The 21,294-nt window shown below is 48.9% G+C and overlaps 1 protein-coding gene across 2 annotated transcripts in view; it reads right to left on the reverse strand.

Annotated features, from left to right (window-relative positions):
* LOC115469104 (lysozyme g-like) overlaps positions 1–14,341 on the reverse strand; it is a 49,123-nt gene extending 34,782 nt beyond the window's left edge. Inside the window, exon 1 of one of the 2 annotated variants that reach the window (XM_030201412.1) lies at positions 14,124–14,341. In XM_030201412.1, the coding sequence (XP_030057272.1) occupies positions 14,124–14,133 (10 nt within the window). In that variant the 5' untranslated portion in view covers positions 14,134–14,341. The remainder of the gene's footprint in view (positions 1–14,123) is intronic. The other variant, XM_030201411.1, reaches the window with a different exon arrangement.
* Positions 14,342–21,294: the final 6,953 nt, after the last annotated feature.

Raw genomic sequence — 21,294 nt, forward strand, 5'->3', positions numbered from 1 at the left:
GTTCGCTTCCGCCCACTGGCATAGATTCATGGCCTCCGTGGCTAGAGGGGCGCTCTTGGTACCTCCCTGGTGATTGACATAGGCCACAGCTGTGGCATTGTCCGACAGGACCCGTACTGGCTTCAACGCCAGTACCGGGAGAAACTCCAAAAGTGCCAACCGAATGGCTCTGAGTTCCAGGAGGTTGATAGACCACTTTGCCTCTGCAGGAGACCAGAGCCCCTGCGCTGTCCTTCCCAAGCAGTGGGCTCCCCAGCCCATCAAACAGGCGTCCGTCGTGACGACAACCCACTCCGGGGTCCAAAGAGGCATTCCTGCGGACAGCTGGTCTGGCCTCAGCCACCAGCTCAGCGCCTTGCGCACCGCTGGATCCAAGGGAAGGCGCACAGCGTAATCCTCCGACACCGGAGTGCATCGCTGTAGTAGAGAGTGCTGTAGAGGTCTCATATGGGCCCTGGCCCAGGGCACTACTTCCATCGTGGCCGTCATAGAGCCCAACAGCTGCACATAGTCCCAAGCCCGAAGAGGAGAGGCTACTAGGAACTGGTCCACCTGAGCCTGAAGCTTGACAATCCGATTGTCTGGCAGGAACACTTGGGTGTCAAAACGAACTCCCAGATACTCCAGGGACTGAGTCGGGCGCAGCTGGCTTTTCTCCCAGTTGATGATCCACCCCAGGGAGCTCAAAAGAGCAATCACCCGGTCTGTAGCTCTGCCGCACTCTGCATAAGAGGGGGCTCGGATCAACCAGTCGTCCAGATAAGGATGGACTGGTACTCCTTCCTTGCGTAGGAAGGCCGCGATGACCACCATTACTTTGGAGAAGGTCCGCGGAGCAGTAGCCAACTCGAACGGGAGGGCTCTGAACTGGAAGTGTCGGCCCAGGACTGCAAAACGCAGAAAGCGTTGATGAGGAGGCCAGATGGGAATATGCAAGTAAGCTTCCTTGATGTCCAAGGATGCCAGGAACTCCCCTGCCTTCACTGCCGCTATAACAGAGCGGAGAGTCTCCATTCGGAAGTGTCGAACTTTCAAGGCCCGACTGACCCCTTTGAGATCGAGGATAGGCCGTACAGAACCTCCTTTTTTTGGTACCACAAAGTAAATGGAGTAACGTCCCTTGCCAAGCTGATCTTCTGGCACCACAACAACCGCACCCAGGCGGATCAGATTGTCCAAAGATTGCCACAGCTTTCACCGGAGACTTGCAGGGAGAGAGTACAAACCCGTCTCTTAAGGGTTGGCAGAACTCTAGCTTGTAGCTGTCTCTGATGACTTCCAGCACCCAAGCGTCTGAAGTTACCCTGGTCCACTCGCTCAGAAACGAGGATAGGCGTCCTCCAATCTGCTCTGAGCCATGGACCAGGACCCCGTCATTGGGTACGAGACCCTAGGGGAGGACCGGAGGACGCACCTCCGGGACGGCGGTCTCTGCGAAAGGAATGCTGCTTGGGGGAGAAGTTCTTTTTGAAGGAAGAGGGGGCAGAGGAGCTCGACTTGCCCGGGCGATACCGACGGGCTTCCTGAAACCGTCCTTTGGAGGAACCGGGGCGGGCACCACTGGCCAGAGCCCTGACCTCCGGTAACCTCTTGCCCTTAGACGTGCCGAGATCGGTCACAATCTTGTCCAGCTCGACCCCAAAGAGCAGCTTGCCTTTAAAAGGCAACTTAGCCAGGCGAGACTTAAGGCGTGGTCAGCAGACCAATGCTTCAGCCAAAGCCAGCGCCGTGCAGAAACGGTCTGAGCCATACCTTTAGCCAAGGCTCTCAAGACATCATACAGCAAGTCTGCCAAGTAGGCCAAGCCTGATTCCAGGGCCGGCCAATCAGCCCTCAAGGAAGGATCTGAGGGGGAAGCCTGCTGCACAATCCTCAGGCACGCCCTGGCCACATAGGAGCCGCAAATTGAGGCCTGCAAACTTAAAGCAGCCGCCTCGAAGGACGACTTTAAAGCCGCCTCCAATCTTCTGTCTTGGGCGTCTTTTAGGGCTGTGCCACCTTCCACCGGTAACGCCGTTTTCTTAGTCACCGCAGTGATTAAAGAATCCACGGTAGGCCCAAGATAGGCCTCCCGCTCATCTTCAGGGAGAGGATAGAGGCGGGACATAGCCCTAGCCACTTTAAGGCTCGCGTCTGGGAAATCCCATTGAGCCGAAATCAAGGTGTGCATGGCTTCATGCACGTGGAAGGTTCTAGGCGGGCGCTTCGTCCCCAGCATAATGGCAGAGCCAGCAGAGGCTGAGGGAGAGGAAATTTTCAAAATGCTCATGGCCTGCACTAACAGGTTGGGCAAATCCTCTGAGCGAAAAATCCGCGCTGCAGAGGGGTCATCCGCTCCATCCAAGCGGGAATCCGTCTCCTCCAAGGAATCCCCAAAGGACCGTTGAGAGAACTCAGATACGCTGCCCTCATCTACAACAGAGGAGACAGAGTCCTCTAGGGCCTGGAAATCCACCCGAGGGCGTTTGCTTCCGGAGGCCTCAACCCCTTAATCAGACAGGGAGGCCGGGGCAGCGTTTTGCGTAAGAAAAGCCTGATACAGCAGCAAAATGAACTCATGGAAGAAACCCCCCAAACTGTGCACTTCTGCAGCCTGGGCCACGGCCCTAGATACACCCTCAACCGGCACTTGCAAGAGCGGGGGAGGAACATGCTGTGCATGCAAAATGGCGTCCGGCGCGAAACTCCGAGAAGGAGCCGCGCGGGAAGAATGGCACTTAACTTTGGCCGCTTTCTTGCCGTCGCCCGAATCAAGGGCAACCCTAGCATTGTCTCCCGTCTCGAGGGCGACCCAAGAAGAAGCCGTCCGAGCAGAGTGGCCGGCCAACATGGAGTGGGCGAGCAGCGGGGGATGGGCGCTTAAGGCAGGAAAACCCGCCGCATCGGAGGAAGAACCGGGACACTGACCGGACTCCAAACTGATGCCCAACAAAGGCGATTCAGGCTTTGAAACCCCCGCATCCCCGCTAGACGCACCCATGCGGTCCGGGGAGCGAATCTTCACGCCCTCGCCCTCCGACGCCATAAGCCACGTGGAGACCGAACGGGGAACCCCCTGCCCGCTATAAAAAGGTAAAATTACCTGCTTCTCGCTCCGAGCTGTAACGAACTGGTGTCCCAGTGAGCAGCTGCAATAAACGCTGAAATAAACGTCCTTAAAGGACGTTCAAATTTTTTTTTTTTTTTTAACGGAGCCAGCGGGAGGGGGGAGAAAAGGAGGGACCTGGCACCACCAGGTTTGCACTTGCTCAAGAAGAGCCCTCAACCCCAGGTACTCAACAAAACCTAAGAATTAGGCTTGGAGACCTAGCCAGAGCTGCTGCTGTGTGTGACCACCACCTGCTGAGATAGAGAACATACTGAGGAGTTTCCGGCAGCACATAACCACATATAGGGAGGCAAAAGGATTGCTCTCTATCTCCACCTGCTGGTAGATGGACACAACCCACCAGTCTATGGATTGATCAGCATGATGACATGGAAATATCTTTTACACTACTGGCAGTATCACTTAAGCTAAAGAAATATCCCTTGTGATGATAATTAGGTGGGGTTTTTTTTTTCTTTTTTTGGTTTGGTTTCTTATCCATAAAAGATTAGCATTTCTTGGCGGGACATTTTTACCATGGTCTAGGAGTTCTCAACTCAGTCCTCGGGACACACCCAGGCAGGCAGGTTTTCAGGATATACACAATTAAAATGCATGACATATCTATAGAATAGAGGAAATGCATGAAAAATTGTCATGTATATTCATTGTGGATATCCTGAAAACCGGACAGGTTAGGTGTGTCCGAAGGACTGGGTTGAGAACCACTGCCATGGACTGAAATCAGTTTGCTTTGCATTAGCAACTAAGAGGCTTGTGGGACAGGGCAGAAAATTTGGCCCCACAACTATAAAGGAATTCTCTTGCTTCTGCTCTCAATAGTTATAAATAGGGCTTCTACTCTTAGGTTCCTAACACTGCTGTTAAGAATACGTGGAGGGGCATAATCGAACGCGAACGCCGATCTCCATGGGCATCTATCTCCAAGAACAAGTACATGAAGGGGCGGGACAAACCGTATTTTCAACAAAAATGGGCATCCATCTTTTTTCCCCGATAATACGGTTTGTGCCAGCCAAATGCATCAGATTTGTGCAGATTTGAGCTGGGCGGTTTCGTTTTTCAGCGATAATGGAAACCGAAGGCGCCCACCTCAGAAACGAACAAATCCAAGGCATTAGGTCGTGGGAGGGGCCAGGATTCGTAGTGTACTGGTCCCCCTCACATGCCAGGACACCAACCGGGCACCCTAGGGGGCACTTCTAACAATTAAAAAACTAAAGTTAACTACCTCTGAAGTCCTTAGCTCCCTTCCCTTAGGTGCTGAGCCCCCCCAAAACCCACTCTCCACAACTCTACACCATTACCATAGCACTTATGGCTGAAAGGGGGCAACTAGATGTGGGTTTTGGGGGCGGTTTGGAGCGCTCCCATTTACCACCACAAGTGTGACAGGTAGGAGGAGGGATGGGCCTGGGTCCACCTGCCTGAAGTGCACTGCACCCACTAACAACTGCTCCAGGGTCCTGCATACTGCTGTGATGGAGCTGGGTATGACATTTGAGGCTGGCATACAGGCTGGAAAAAAAAAAGGTTTTTAAAGTTTTTTTGGGTGGGAGGGGGTTAGTGACCACTGGGGGAGTCAGGGGTGGTCATCCCCGATTCCCTCCGGTGGTCATCTGGTCATTTAGGGCACTTTTTTGGGACTTGTTCTCATCTCTCCTCAGTCGATAACCATGCCCCAGTCCCGCCTTCACCACGCCTCCGACACGCCCCCGTCAACTTTGGCTGTTTCTGCGACAGATTGCAGTTGAAAACGCCCAAAATGGGCTTCCAATTTGGGCGCCCATGGGAGAAAGACGCCCATCTCCCGATTTGGGTCGAAATATGGGCATCTTTCTCTTTCGAAAATAAGCTGGCAAGGGTACTGGGGGAATTCTGTGCAATGCAGAATTTGCAGAGAATTCTTCATTTTCTGTGCAGAATTCTGGCAGTCGGAACAGCTTGGAGGTACCATGTCCTCACTGCCTCCCTCCCTCTCTGCTGCAATGAAGGAGGAGAGGCACAGCTGCACATTGGGCCATGTCCTTCTCCTCTTCTGCTGCCTTGGCCCTGAATAAACGTAACAAAAACCTGAGCAGGAACTAATGTGAACTGCAAAACTGTAGGAACGATGGTCCTACAACAAAGGGCATTAACTCAGAATGGAGGGAATGAAACATCCTCCCGGAGGGCATAAACTCATCCTCCACTGAGACATAACTGGAGGGAATAAACTCATCCTCCAAAACATGAAACTGGAGGGAATTAAGTCATCCTCCTTTAATTGAACGTAATTGGAACGAAGGCCAGACTAACTTCATTTCAACACACATGTGTAACCAACTCCAATGTACCAGTATTAGGAGACATCAACCTTCACTGAGAAGACCCAAATGCAATCAACGCATGAGAAAGGGAAAATTAGGTTCTTACCTTTAGTCATAGCAGATGCAGCCATTACAGATGGGTTGTGTCCATCAACCAGCAGAGGAAGATAGAGAGCACACTTTTTTCAGTGCCTCATACCAGCTTGCTCCACTGCCTCTCTTCAGTATGGCAAACCGCAATGGGAATAACATAAGCTTTCCTCACAGCGAACGATGGTCCTACAACAAAGGGCATTAACTCAGAATGGAGGGAATGAAACATCCTCCCGGAGGGCATAAACTCATCCTCCACTGAGACATAACTGGAGAGAATAACCTCATCCTCCAAAACATGAAACTGGAGGGAATTAAGTCATCCTCCTTTAATTGAACAAGAATCCTGAAGACTGTTTTCCGGCTTTCTCCCAAGGATGGAATCTCCAGGAAACACGAACAGAATCTGAAATAGATTTACAGCAGATAGCATCAGACAGGGAGGGATCATGGCTGCATCTGCTATGACTAAAGGAAAGAAAATTATCACGGTAAGAACCTAATTTTCTCTTCCTTGTCATCAAGCAGATGCAGCCATTACAGATGGGATGTATCAAAGCAATCCCTAGATAGGGTGGGAACAAGCCACACCACGCGCCAGCACTTGCGCTCCAAAATGTGCGTCCCTCCTGGCAGCCACATCCAGCCTGTAATGTCGGGCAAAAGAGAGCTTAGAAGCCCATGTTGCTGCACTACAAATCTCTTGAAGAGAGAGTGCTCCAGTTTCAGCCTAAGAAGAGGAAATTCCTCTAGTGGAATGCGCCTTAAAGGCATCAGGCGGAGGCCGGCCGACAAGCAAATAAGCTGAAAAGATAGATTCTTTAAGCCAGCGGGCAATAGTGGCTTTAGACGCTGGAGACACTCTGCGAGGACCTGATAGCAAAACAACAGATGATCAGAGGTCCTGAAAGAGTTAGTAACTCACAGGTACTGCAGCAGAGTCCTGCGCACGTCCAACAGGTGCAATTGCCCAAAGATTCTGGAAACTCCTCCTCGACAAAGGAGGGCAAGAAAATAGGTTGGATTAGGTGAAACGCTGAAACCACCTTAGGCAAGAAGGAAGGCACGGTACGAACCGTGACCCTGGACTCTGAAAACTGCAGAAAAGGGTCTCTACAGGACAGCGCCTGGAGCTCTGACACCCGTCTCGCCGAAGTAATGGCCACTAACAAGACGGCCTTCAGTGTCAAATCTTTCTCTGAAGCACGCCGAAGTGGTTCAAAGGGAGCACCCTGAAGGGCCTTCAGCACTAGCCCTAGGTTCCAAGCTGGACAAGGTGCACGCATGGGAGGACGGAGCCAAAGCACCCCTCTAAGAAACCGTGCCACATCCAGATGAGCAGCTAAAGACACGCCTTCAACCTTGTCACGCAGGGAGGCCAATGCTGCCACTTGCACCCGCAGGGAATTATAGGCCAAGCCTTTTTGTACACCATCCTGCAAAAAGTCCAGAATCGGCGAGACAGGAGCCCTCAGGGGTGCGATCTCTCTGGAAGCACACCAGACTTCAAACTGGCGCCAAATCCTGGCATAAGCTACGGAAGTGGAAGGCTTGCGGGCTTGCAGGAGAGTGGTAATTACTTTATTGGAATAGCCTCTGCCTCTCAATCACCAGGCCATAAGACCAAATCGGCCGGCGTCCTCCATGGTCACCAGACCCTGTGACAACAGGTTGGGAACCAGAGGTAACTGAAGGGGATCCTCCACGAGCATCTGTCGGAGGTCCGCATACCAAGGCCTCCTGGGCGACGAGAACCACTTCTCCTGGATGCAGCCAAATCCGCAGGAGCACTTGCCCTATCAAGGGCCACGGAGGGATCACATACAGTAGGCCCGGAGGCCAGGGTTGAGCCAAGGCATCCAACCCCACCGCGCGAGGATCTCTCCGTCTGCTGAAGAAGCACGGGACTTTGGCATTGGAGCTTGTCGCCATTAGATCCATCACGGGCTTGCCCCACTTGGCACATATCTGCAGGAACACTTCGTCTGCAAGTTCCCACTCCGCTTGATTGATCTGATGCCTGCTTAGATAATCGGCTTGCACGTTGCTCTGACCTGCAATGTGAGCTGCCGACAGAAACTGTAGATGCAGCTCGGCCCAGTGGCAAATTTGTTTGGCCTGTGCGGCTAGAGCTCTGCACTGAGTGCCGCCTTGTCGATTTATGTAGGCCACTGCTGTCGTGTTATCCGACATCACACGGACAGCCAATCCTTCCAGGGTCACTTGAAAGGCCAGAAGCGCCTGAAACACCGCTTTCAACTCTAGGCGGTTGATGGACCACTCCGACTCCTCGGGTGTCCATAGACCCTGGGCATGCTTCCCCTTGCAATGTGCGCCCCAGCCTTTCAGACTGGCATCTGTCACCACTAGGCACCAATCGGGGAGCGCCAGCGGCATTCCTCGCCGCAGCATGCTGTCTGAGAGCCACCACTCCATGCTGAGTCGGGCCACAGGGAGCCAAGAGAGTCTGCATTGGTAATCCTAAGATACTGGAGACCATCTTTGGAGTACAGCATACTGTAGAGGTCTCAGGTGCGCTCTCGCCCAGGGCACCAGTTCCATGGTGGCCGTCATCGATCCAAGCAGCTGGACAATGTCCCAAGCTCGCGGGCGGGGCATCCTCAGGAGCAGACGGACCCGATTCTGAAGCTTGCACCGCCTTTGCTCGGGTAGGTACACATACCCCGAGGCTGTGTCGAACCTGGCCCCCAAATATTCTAGAGACTGCGAGGGGGTCAGGTGACTTTTGGCCAAATTGATGACCCAGTCCAGAGATTGAAGTACTGAGACCACTCTGGCTGTTACATGCTGACTCTCTGCAGCAGAGTTTGCTCCAATGAGCCAGTCGTCCAGGTACGGGTGAACCCGAATACCCTCTCGCCTTAGAAAGGCAGCTACTACCACCATAACCTTCGAAAAGGTGCGGGGAGCTGTGGCAAGGCCAAAAGGCAAGGCCTGGAACTGGAAATGCTTTCCCATCACCGCAAACCTCAGAAACTTCTGGTGCGGGGGCCAAATTGGAATGTACAAGTAAGCTTCTTTCAGGTCCAGAGACGTGAGAAACTCTCCTGGCTGTACCGCCGCAATGACGGAGCACAGGGTTTCCATGTGAAAATGCCACACTCTCAGGGACTTATTTAATGCTTTTAAGTCCAGAATAGGCGAAAAGACCCTCTTTTTCGCGGCACCACAAAGTAGATGGAGTAGCGGCTGCAGCCGTGTTCGGCGGGAGTTACTGGGGACACGGCCCCTATCTGAATCAGACCTTGTAAAGTCTCCTCTACCGCCACCCGTTTGGCGGCAGAAACGTATCGGGACTCCACAAACACGTCTCTTACAGGGGCGTGGAATTCTATTCTGTAACCGTCTCTGATCAGGTCCAAGACCCACTGATCTGAGGAAATGTTGGCCCACTCCTCGGCAAAGAGGGAAAGACGTCCTCCGATGACAGGACTCGAGGAGAGGGCCGGCGCACCATCATTGAGAGGGTCGCCACTGAACTCCATGCCTTGAGCCAGTGGCTGTGGAACGTTTGTCCGAGCGAAAGGAGTTCCTCTGCTGAAAACGGGCACGAGAAGTGAACCCAGCAGAACGCCCCGGGCGGTACCTTCGAGCTTCACAGAAGCGAGGTCTGTAAGAGGAGTGGACCGCCGCACCCTTAGAGGAAGGCCGAGGCCTATCTTCGGGCAAGCGCTGGGGTTTAGCCTCACCCAGGCCCTTCACAATTTTCTTCAACTCCTCACCAAACAGGAGAAGGCCTTGAAAGGGCAACTTCACCAACCTTTGCTTAGAGTCCATGTCCGCCGCCCAATGCCATAGCCAAAGAAGACGGCGAGCCGCCACTGCTACTGCCATGTGTTTAGCCGAAGCTCTGATAATATCATAAAGGGCGTCAGCAAGAAAGGACAAGGCCGACTCCATCCGCGGAGCCACATTTGAAAAGGGCTCCGCTCCATCACCGGGCTGTTCCACTGCCTGTTGCAACCAAGCCAGGCAGGCTCCAGCAGCATAACAACTGCATGCAGACGCCCGAATAGTGAGACCTGCAATTTCAAATGACCGTTTAAGTGCTGATTCCAGTCTACATAAGTACATAAGTAACGCCATACTGGGAAAAGACCAAGGGTCCATCAAGCCCTGCATCCTGTCCACGACAGCGGCCAATCCAGGCCAAGGGCACCTGGCAAGCTTCCCAAACGTACAAACATTCTATACATGTTATTCCTGGAATTTTGGAGTTTTCCAAGTCCTTTTAGTAGCGGTTTATGGACTTGTCCTTTAGGAAACCGGCCAACCTTTTTAAACTCTGCTAAGCTAACCGCCTTCACCACTTTCTCCGGCAACGAATTCCAGAGTTTAATTACACGTTGGGTGAAGAAAAAGTTTCTCCGATTTGTTTTAAATTTACTACACTGTAGTTTCATCGCATGCCCTCTAGTCCTAGTATTTTTGGAAAGCGTGAACAGACGCTTCACATCCACCTGTTCCACTCCACTCATTATTTTATATACCTCTATCATGTCTCCCCTCAGCCGTCTCTTCTCCAAGCTGTATAGCCGTAGCCTCCTTAGTCTTTCTTCATAGGGAAGTCGTCCCATCCCCGCTATCATTTTAGTCGCCCTTCGCTGCACCTTTTCCAATTCTACTATATCTTTCTTGATATGCGGTGACCAGAATTGAACACAATACTCAAGGTGCGGTCGCACCATGGAGCGATACAACGGCATTATAACATCCTCACACCTGTTTTCCATACCTTTCCTGATAATACCCAACATTCTATTCGCTTTCTTAGCCGCAGCAGCACACTGAGCAGAAGGTTTCAGTGTGTTATCGACGACGACACCCAGATCCCTTTCTTGGTCCGTAACTCCTAACGTGGAACCTTGCATGACGTAGCTATAATTCGGGTTCTTTTTTCCCCACATGCATCACCTTGCACTTGCTCACATTAAACATCATCTGCCATTTAGCCACCCAGTCTCCCAGTCTCGTAAGGTCCTCTTGAAATTTTTCACAATCCTGTCGCGATTTAACGACTTTGAATAACTTTGTGTCATCAGCAAATTTAATTACCTCGCTAGTTACTCCCATCTCTAAATCATTTATAAATATATTAAAAAGCAGCGGTCCTAGCACGGACCCCTGAGGAACCCCACTAACTACCCTTCTCCATTGTGAATACTGCCCATTTAACCCCACTCTCTGTTTCCTATCCTTCAACCAGTTTTTAATCCACAATAGGACATTTCCTCCTATCCCATGACCCTCCAATTTCCTCTGTAGCCTTTCATGAGGTACCTTGTCAAACACCTTTTGAAAATCCAGATACACAATATCAACTGACTCCCCTTTGTCCACATGTTTGTTCACTCCTTCAAAGAATTGAAGTAAATTGGTCAGGCAAGATTTCCCCACACAAAAGCCATGCTGACTTGGTCTCAGTAATCCATGTCCTCGGATGTGCTCTGTAATTTTGTTTTTGATAATAGCCTCTACCATTTTCCCCGGCACAGACGTCAGACTCACCGGTCTATAATTTCCCGGATCTCCCCTGGAGCCTTTTTTAAAAATCGGCGTTACATTGGCCACCCTCCAATCTTCCGGTACCACGCTCAATTTTAAGGATAAGTTGCATATCACTAGCAGTAGCTCTGCAAGCTCATTTTTCAGTTCTATCAGTACTCTAGGATGAATACCATCCGGTCCAGGAGATTTGCTACTCTTCAGTTTGCCGAACTGCCCCATTACGTCCTCCAGGTTTACCGTGAAGTCAGTAAGTTTCTCCGACTCGTCCGCTTGAAATACCATTTCCGACACCGGTATCCCACCCAAATCTTCCTCGGTGAAGACCGAAGCAAAGAATTCATTCAGTCTCTCCGCTACGTCTTTGTCTTCCTTGATTGCCCCTTTTACCCCTCGGTCATCCAGCGGCCCAACCGATTCTTTTGCCGGCTTCCTGCTTTTAATATACCGAAAAAAATTTTTACTATGTTTTTTTGCCTCTAATGCTATCTTTTTTTCATACTCCCTCTTGGCCTTCTTAATCTGCGCCTTGCATTTGCTTTGACACTCCTTATGCTGTTTCTTGTTATTTTCAGACGGTTCCTTCTTCCATTTTCTGAAGGCGTTTCTTTTAGCCCTAATAGCTTCCTTCACCTCACTTTTCAACCAGGCCGGGTGTCTTTTGGACTTCCGTCTTTCTTTTCTAATTCGCGGAATATGTATGGCCTGGGCCTCCAGGATGGTATTTTTGAACAGCGTCCACGCCTGTTGTACAGTTTTTACTCTCTCAGTTGCCCCCCCCTAAGTTTTTTTTTTATTACCGTTCTTCTCATTTTATCATAGTCTCCTTTTTTAAAGTTAAACGCTAACGTATTTGACTTTCTGTGTACAGTTACTTCAAGGTTGATGTCAAAACTGATCATATTATGGTCACTGTTATCAAGCGGCCCCAGTACCGTAACGTCCCTCACCAGATCATGCGCTCCACTAAGGACCAAGTCTAGAATTTTTCCTTTTCTCGTCGGCTCCTGCACCAGTTGCTCCATAAAGCTGTCCTTGATTTCATCAAGGAATTGTATCTCTGTAGCGTGTCCCGATGTTACATTTACCCAGTCTATATTTGGATAATTGAAGTCACCCATTATTATCACACTGCCCATTTTGTTCGCGTCTCTGATTTCTTTTATCATTTCTGTGTCTACCTGCTCATCCTGGCGAGGTGGACGGTAGTACACTCCTATCACCATTTTTTTCCCTTTTATACATGGAATTTCAACCCACAGTGATTCAAAGGTGTGATTTGTGTCCTGCTGAATTTGTAATCTATCTGAGTCAAGGCTCTCTTTAATATACAATGCTACCCCTCCACCAGTCCGGTCTACCCTATCATTACGATATACTTTGTACCCCGGTATGACAGTGTCCCACTGGTTATCCTCCTTCCACCAGGTCTCAGTAATGCCTATTATATCCAATTTTTCATTTAGTGCAATATATTCCAACTCTCCCATCTTATTTCTTAGACTCCTAGCATTTGCATATAGACATTTCAGAGTATGTTTGTTGTTCTTATTTGCATGATGCTTAGTACCTGACACTATTGATTTGACATCTTTTGTCTGATCTTTAGTTGTATTTAAGGGCACCTGGCCTACCACGGTCTGTTGTGCAACCTCACTATCCAGAAACCCTATCTTCCCTGTTTGTGAGGTATCTTTGCAAGATACCTTTTCCCGAACCATGCGCTTTTGAGCGACTGTCGGCCTTCCCCCCATTTCTAGTTTAAAAGCTGCTCTATCTCCTTTTTAAATGCCGACGCCAGCAGCCTGGTCCCACCCTGGTTAAGGTGGAGCCCATCCTTTCGGAATAGGCTCCCCCTTCCCCAGAATGTTGCCCAGTTTCTAACAAATCTAAAACCCTCCTCCCTGCACCATCGTCTCATCCACGCACTGAGACTCTGGAGCTCTGCCTGTCTCTTGGGAAATACTGTATTAGAAAGGTTCATATTTACCGTGTCAGGCCTTTAAATATATCAGAAATTCTGCAGCAAACTCCCTATGTCACTACTGATTTAAGCAAATATTTATAACATTTTGCTTGCAACACCTCCTCTGGAATCTTGCCAGGTACTTGTGACCTGGAGTGGCCACTGTTGGAAACAAGGCTTGATGGACCTTTGGTCTGTCTCAGTATGGCAACACTTATGTACTTATAAGGCAAAAACTCTACAGTTAAATAGATATCTTAAGAACTAAGAGCTCTATAGCTATATATATATATATATCTAACTCATTACAACAAAACCAGATTATTCAAAATACAATCTCATTCTCATGGTTCATTTGGTCTTACTTGCAGGTCTCATATAATCATTTCTAAAATATAAATGTATTTCAGTTGTTTGTGCCGTTTACAAAGGATACCAGAATCCATGGAGGTATCTAGCTTCAGCACAGAAGCGCAGTTTGCTTAGCCTCATATCTAAACGTGTGAATACGCAGATGTTTTCACTTTACAGAACTTTTAAATTATCAGCACGGTGAGAGCCACACACAGATACAGTTTAATAAAAGCCAGTAACTTAACTGTGTAACAGCACAACACTTACAAGCTATAGAAACATGCAGTAACATTTCCTAAAACAGATTGCTTCAATCCCTCTAGGCTTGCCCTGTTGATAGATGCTGTATACAATATATTACCGGAAATTAAGTTTCTGACGCCACTAATATGGCTAAAAAGAAAGTATTTTAAACAGATTTTCTGAGCACAAGTTCAAACTTTGATAAGTTTACTGCTTGCAGCAGTTGCCCATAAATGTTATAATATATTAGGACATTGCAAGACCGCTCCCCAAGTTCATAACTGAACTCTGGCGATTCTACAGTATATACGCATTACTGTCGTCTCCAAAATAATTTTAAAGGGATACTTGAAAAGCAAATACTACCTTAAGACACACAAAGAAGTGGTTATATAGAAATTAAAGCGTACAAAAGTTATATTGAAACTTTAAAACATAGCTTTAAACAGGATCGAAATAAACATTCGGCAGAACATTAAGTGAACGAACAAATAACCAGAGTTAAAGATAATTATAACATTACCGGCACCCATTTTGCGAAGGTAGAGTTCTAACGTCTAGCTGAAGATATCCCACTACCTAAACGGCTGCTTTTCAGGATAGGTCTCTCGTCTCGAGTCGTCGCCCCTTGAATCCTGAATTTTACTGCAAGTTTCTCAGCTCAGCCTACTTCCTTTTAAAGCTACAGTACACCTCTAATTTCTGAGCCTGCACTTTGTCAGGTGGGATATATCCCCCCCGGCCCCAACTTAACTGACTGCTTTGCACAACACGTCGTGCCTTCCCCGCCCCCCCCAAAAGTATCTTTCTGTTTCGATATGCTATAAGAAGGCAAGAGCGTAAACAAGTTGAATTTCCAGTAAATTATTTGAGAAGGGCATCAGAGGGGCGGATGACCTCCCTTTTAGCCGACTTTATCAATGCCTTGCATCTAGTTTGCCAGCGCTTCTGCTGCTTCTTGTTTTCTTCATTCCGATCTTTCTTTCCACACTCTCTAAAAAGAGGTTGCTACACCAAGCAGGAAAAGCATCAATAAGGTTTGAGGTCCTCAGCCCTGCGATAACGGGTCCATCCGAGGGCAGCAGGAATGCTGCTAGGCTCATGGCCAGAGTCCAATTCTATTGGCCAGTGGCTGGGGAACTTCAGGCAGGGGAGGGAATTGGGCTGGTTGCAGTCAGAGTAGGGCAGAGACAAGAGTGGATGCATGTATTGAAAACCCAGTGTGTTTTTTCTAGTGAAAAAGGTGCTGGAACTCAAATGCCAGGCCACCCTTCCGGTGTGGGGTGATAATTGAGGTACTCACCCCACAATAGCCAGGCCCCCTGCAACCAGTCACAGAATCTATGACAAGGCAGAATTGGTGTATAGGGCCTCAGCTATTTCATTAAAACATGGGGAACATAGGTCAATTTTAGCAGACAATGGAAAAGGTGCAGGTACTCAGTACCTCCTCAAAAAAAGCCCTGTAAAAACCTGACTGGCTGGGGTGGACTGGGTGCTGCTGGCAGAGCCCATTCAAGACTATTAAGACTCTCTAGGACAGGGATGCAGAAGTTCAGGCCTCCAGTACTGCAAACAGGCCAGGTTTTCAGGACATCCCTAATGAACAGACTCCAAAACTGTAGATGGTAGAAATTAAAAGGTAAAATGATCCAGTTATTCACCACACATAAAACAATCCTATCTAATAAAACACACCTCCAACGTTCTGAAGCTGACTGCGTGCGTGGCTGTCTGGCTGAGGCATTCGTGCCCTGCTCTGCTGTAAGGCTACTGAACGTCACGTAGTTCCGGGAACATCAGCCGCAGTACTGACCAACCGCACGAGGCCCCACCCCTATTGCCCTCGCCGCAACACCACGCCCCCCAGGTTGCCACCACCAGGCGTGCAGGCTTGGCCCTTCTCTCTCTGTTAGCTCTGGTCCCGCCCTCATTTCCTCTTTCCGCAATGAGGGCGGGACCAGAGCTAAGACAGAGAGAAGGACCGAGGCTGCACGTCTTTAAACGCTGCTTTCCTGGGAAGATGATTTTTAAAACTTGGAGTGAGTGCGGCTGGAACTGGGAGGGAGGGAGGGACAACGACCCTAGAACTGGGAGGGAGGGGGACCCTGAAACTCAGAGAGAGGGGGGGAGGGAGCAGGGTGACCCTGGAACTCGGAGGCAGGGGGGGTGACCCTGTAACTCGGAGGGAGGAAGGGGGGGTGACCCTGCAACTCGGAGGGAGGAAGGGGGGGCGACCCTGCAACTCGGAGGGAGGGGGGGCCAACACTGCAACTCAGAGGGAGGGGGACGACCCTGGAACTCAGAGGGAAGGGAGGGGGACGACCCTGGAACTCGGAAGGAGGGGGTGGGACGACCCTGGAAGGAGGGAGGGGACAACCCTGGAACTGGGAGGGAGGGAGGGAGGGTGACGACTCTAGAACTTGGAGGGAGGGAGACCCTGAAACTCAGAGGGAGGGGGAGGGAGTGGTGCAACTCGGAGGAAGGGGGGCGACCCTGCAACTTGGAGGGAGGGAGGGGGGCTAACACTGCAACTCAGAGGGAGGAAGGGGGGGCGACCCTGCAACTTGGAGGGAGGAAAGGAGGGGGACGACCCTGGAACTCAGAGGGAAGGGAGGGGGATGACCCTGGAACTTGGAAGGAGGGGGTGGGACGACCCTGGAAGGAGGGAGGGGATGACCCTGGAACTCGGAGGGAGGGAGGGGGACGACCCTGGAACTCGGAGGGAGGGGGCCCATGGCACACACTCTCATTCTCACACACACACTCTCTCACAGACACACTCGCACCCAGTTTCACTCTCTCTCTCTGTCACACTCACACACTCGCACATTCACTCTCTCTCTCTCTCTCTCACACAGTCAGTCTCACACACACTCTCTCAAACATACACACTCCGAGGACAACCTTGCTAGCGCCCGTTTCATTTGTGTCAGAAACGGGCCTGTTTTACTAGTAAGTATATAAATCATTTAAAGCCTAACATAGCCATGTTTCGCCTTCTCAAAGGCTGCGTCAGGGGCCTGTCAAAATATCCAAAGGTATAGTCTCAGAGAGTGTCACCTGACGGACGGGATCCACCCCAGGATATTGAGGGAGATCAGAGAGGTTCTGGCGGGTCCTCTTAAAGATTTGTTTAATAAATCCTTGAAGATGGGAGAGGTTCTGTGGGATTGGAGAACGGAGGACGTAGTGGTGATAGGGAAGAAGCTGGAAACTACAGGCCAGTAAGCCTCACTTCGGTTATTGGAAAAGTAATGGAAGCGATGCTGAAGCAAAGGATAGTGAATTTCCTGGAAGCCAATAAGTTGCAAGATCTGAGACAACATGGTTTTACCAAAGGTAAATTGTGCCAAACAAATCTCATTGAATTCTTTGACTGGGTGACCAGAGAATTGAATCAGGGTACAAGAGAATCGTGGATAGGAATTTAGGGGAGATTTTGTCAAAAAAGAGATTGACATCTCAAACGGGACAGAATGAGCCGTGTGGGCATACACAGTGTGGAGCATGTGTATATTGCAGGTATGCTTTATGCACGGATCGAATATGGGTTCAGATGATAAGAAAAGATTTTTATTTGAGAGCACGTTCTGATTGTAATACAATTAATGTCATATATGGGATACGATGTCCTTGTTCCCTTTGGTATATTGGGGAGACAACTCGGAAAATTAAGATGCGTATTGCCCAGCATTTGAGCAACATTAGACTGCAGAAAATTGATACCCCATTGGTTTCCCATTGGGTACAATTGGGACATGCTGTGGAGGATTTGCGGTTTGTGGTTCTGGTTTGTTGGAAGGGAGGTGGACAAAATTGCGAACGGGAGCTTATTAAGAGGGAACAAAGGATGATTTATAATTGGGATACGGTGGAGCCCAATGGGTTAAATAAGGAAGTAGATTGGCCATTATTGATGACGTTATAAAAAGTGGCTGAGAGGACAGGTAGAGCCATCTGGTCAGCAGTGCGGTGAGCCGCATATTGGAGGAACTCCTTGGTGTTCCAGACAATTTTGAAAGGCTGTATGAGGTATGTGCAATATCACGCTTTAAAAATTATTCAGAAAAATGATTTAATTATATTTGTATTAGTATGGATTATTTATTATGAATGTTCTGTGAAGGGTCTCCTGATGAAGAGATTGAAACACCGCCGGTGTTGAGACCGTTTGCAAGTTAAGGATGTATGTGAAGATCACGTTCAGTTTGCTCAAGCCTTTGGTTATGTAGTGGAGGTGAAGATCTGTTTAAGCTCCTGTGAAGAGTGACGGATCAAGTACCAAGTGGATTGGATTATAATTGTGAGATTTTGAGAGTGTGGATTCTATTCACGTCCATCATTTCCGGTGAAAGTAAAACACTCAACAGAAGGTGTAATAAGTTGAAAATTGTGGACTTTTTCTCCTACATAACAGACTATTTTATGGGACTTGATGTGGGAAATGTGGGATTTTATGTGATGGTGTTGTTTAATTGTTTTGATAATAAAGAATAATGTAATTTGATTCAGATATATGATTTGTAGTAGTCTAATTGAAGTAGGTAAATAAGTAAGATCTACTGATATTTATTATAACCCTTGTATTGTGTAAGCTATAATGAATATGCATGAGATAGATTTGCATATAATAGGGGTAGTATATATATGCAATCTCTCTCATGCATATTCATTAGATGTATCCTGAAAACTTGGCCTCTTTGTGGCACTCAGGACCTGAACTTCTGCATCCCTGCCTTGGAGAACCTTCAGTGTTGCACCGCACCCCATTCTGGGTCTCTTCCCCTACCCCAGCACTTTAAGATCTCTCTGGTCCCTCTCTCTCCCACCCCCCACCCCCATAGTCCAGCATCTTCCTATTCTTTTGTTCACCCCTTCTGTGGGCCAACAGTCCCCCATCTGAGCTAGACATGTGCTCTGTGTGACACACCCCCTAGCACCCCACTGTGAGGGTTTTTAAGTCTGTGATAATTGTTTTCATATTTTTCTGCAATGTATTTCTCTAGTGTGGCCAGCAAGTGGTGCATGTTATATTTTAAGCTGTTGCAGATAAGCGAATGATTTCTCCTTTAGATTAAGCACAAAGAGGAAGTGCCTGCAGTGATGTTGTTGTTCTAGGCTCTGATTGGCCAGGAGTTTGACGTTACTCATGAGTTACAGGTTTTGCCTCCAGTTTCAGCCGGGGAGAAGAGAGAGATCTCTTTGCTGAAGCCCTGTGAAAATTTATATTTGATGACTTGTGAGTAGCTATATGTCTTGATCTCCCTAGGTACTATTTAGATAATATACACATGTTTAGATAGTGTTATAATTGATCCATATTTCAGTTACCTATTATTGTTTTGCTGATTGAACTTTTTCCGTTTCACTGTTCAAGTTCTGTGGCAATAAACATTTTCAGTTTATTGCTCCTGCTTGTCTGAACTGATTAAGAATCCTAGTGATTTGTGTGTTGGGTCTGTGAGTGCTTTGTGAACTGTGGGACCACTGGGAGTGTGGCTCCAGTAACCTAGAAATCACTGGGGATAATTTGAGAGTGGGAGACCCAGAGGTGGTTGTGACCCAGTCGGTGGGAGGAGGGTGCTAGTGTAGAGCACAAGCAGCAGGTGCAGGCGGACCTGAGTTGTGCTGGGGATAGCCCCTGTAAGTGGCCACAGGATAACCCCAGGCGGGTGGCTAGGCATTTTGTGACACTTGCTCTATCCATTGTCAAAGAGAGAATGGAGGGGGAGATATTATTTGCGCCCTTGTTGTCTCCCTTATGCCCTGCATAGTTGCACTCTTCACACAGCTCTCAGGACAGCCCTGCCAACATCTCCCCCTTCTCCTTCCTGTCCCGTGCTACAGTGGAAACTGAAAGTCTCATGAGACAACCAAGAACATAGCACTGCATAGCATTGTAATAAGGCAGAGGGCCTGAGTGCACGGTGCCGATATTAACATAGCACTGTGCACTCGTGTACCCATGCCCTGGTTGTGGAGGTGGTTTACTGCAGGAGGCAGAGTCCTGGTGGGCGAAAGGAAGTTTTGTGCCAAAGCGGGCTCCCTGGTGGAGAGAAAGGGACCTGAGTCAGGGGTTTTAAAGCCCACAAATTTACAGGAAGTGCCCTCTTGTTCCCGAGAGCACGAAAGAGAGCAGTCTCCTTTTGGAAACAGGTTAGGAGTGAGCGTCACTTGGCGCATGGTAACCTTTCTTAGAGAAGGCATTGTCTTGTTCAAAACAGGGGGTTGAGTACTGCATTGAGCACCTTTCGATAGAATAATTTAACTACGTTTATGGCTGAGACTTTCCTCCAGGGACTGCATGTCGAGTTTATTTAGAAAGGTGCGCCTTTTTGACTTCCTTTGTGCCCTTGGGGAGAATTGGCATCACCCAGGTTGAGTGGAACGGACGCCTCCTATGGCATTCTCAGGGCAAGAGCATCGGGTTTCTCCCTATTGCCTTTGTGGTACCCAGAGTTGTCTTCTTCTCAGCGCGACATCCGGGTCCTCCCCTCTCCCCTTCGGTATGGCTCTGGGCATTTGGGTAACTATACAGGGGCGTGTTGCGCCTTCAGAGAAACCATACCAGTACTGGCTGACATGGTCGCCCACCAGCCCCTATTCTGGTGCTGTTTTGCCTATTTTGAGATGAGCATTAGGTGGGTGGATTCATTCAGAGGGCCTTTCCCCCCTGTCTAACCCCCCCTCCCCCCGTTGCCCCCGTGGCTGGTGGGAAAGGGCACATAGTTCCTTGTGTTGCCCTTCTACAGCTGAGGATCTCATTCCCTCATCTTCAGGCAGGCACAACCACATTGGGGCAGTTGGAGTAATGTATGCAGATTTTGCATGCCAGTGGCGGTCTCCTATGGGAGGCCCACAAAGGAGTTAAAAGGCTTAGAGTAGGTAGCACTATCCTATACTGGATCAGAAGCAGGCTAGAAGTTAGAACTAAAGAAGTTAACCTATTCATGAGTGGAGGAAAGGAAAAGTGGAGGACCATAAAAATCTGTATTGGAATGATTAGTCAATTGACAAATGATCTAGCAAGGAACAGGACGCATGAGGTGATTTAAATTTGCAGGTGACTCAAGGTGGTTAAACCACATGTAGATTGTGCACAGGATGTCTTTGGGAGAAATGGAGACTAGGCATCCTAATAGCCGGTGAAATTTAATTTGGATGAATACAAAATTAAGCACATGGGGAGCATGATCCCAGGTTATAGTGACTCACTGCTAATGTGGGTCCGCATAAGGGGTCAGAGGAAAACTAGGTGTCATTTTGGACAACACAAAGAAGTCTTTTTCTCAGAGTGTGTTAGCAGCCAAGGAGCCAACAGTGTATTATGATATATTAAGATGAGATTAGAAAATAAAATAAAATAAAATATCACAGTACCTCTGTATCACTCAATGGTGTGTATTTTTGATCAATGCAACAACAACAACAACAACAAAAAGAGGAGATGGGGGCAGGTAGGGGCTGAAGTGAGGTTTTTTTTTGTTACATTTGTACCCCGTGCTTTCCCACTCATGACAGGCTCAATGCGGCTTACATGGGGCAATGGAGGGTTAAGTGACTTGCCCAGAGTCACAAGGAGCTGCCTGTGCCTGAAGTGGGAATTGAACTCAGTTCCTGAGTTCCCCAGGACCAAAGTCCACCACCCTAACCACTAGGCCACTCCTCCACAGCCAGAGTTCAGATGAGCA

The sequence above is a fragment of the Microcaecilia unicolor genome, chromosome 4 (assembly GCF_901765095.1).
Source record: "Microcaecilia unicolor chromosome 4, aMicUni1.1, whole genome shotgun sequence".
NCBI classification, from domain to species: Eukaryota; Metazoa; Chordata; class Amphibia; order Gymnophiona; family Siphonopidae; genus Microcaecilia; species Microcaecilia unicolor.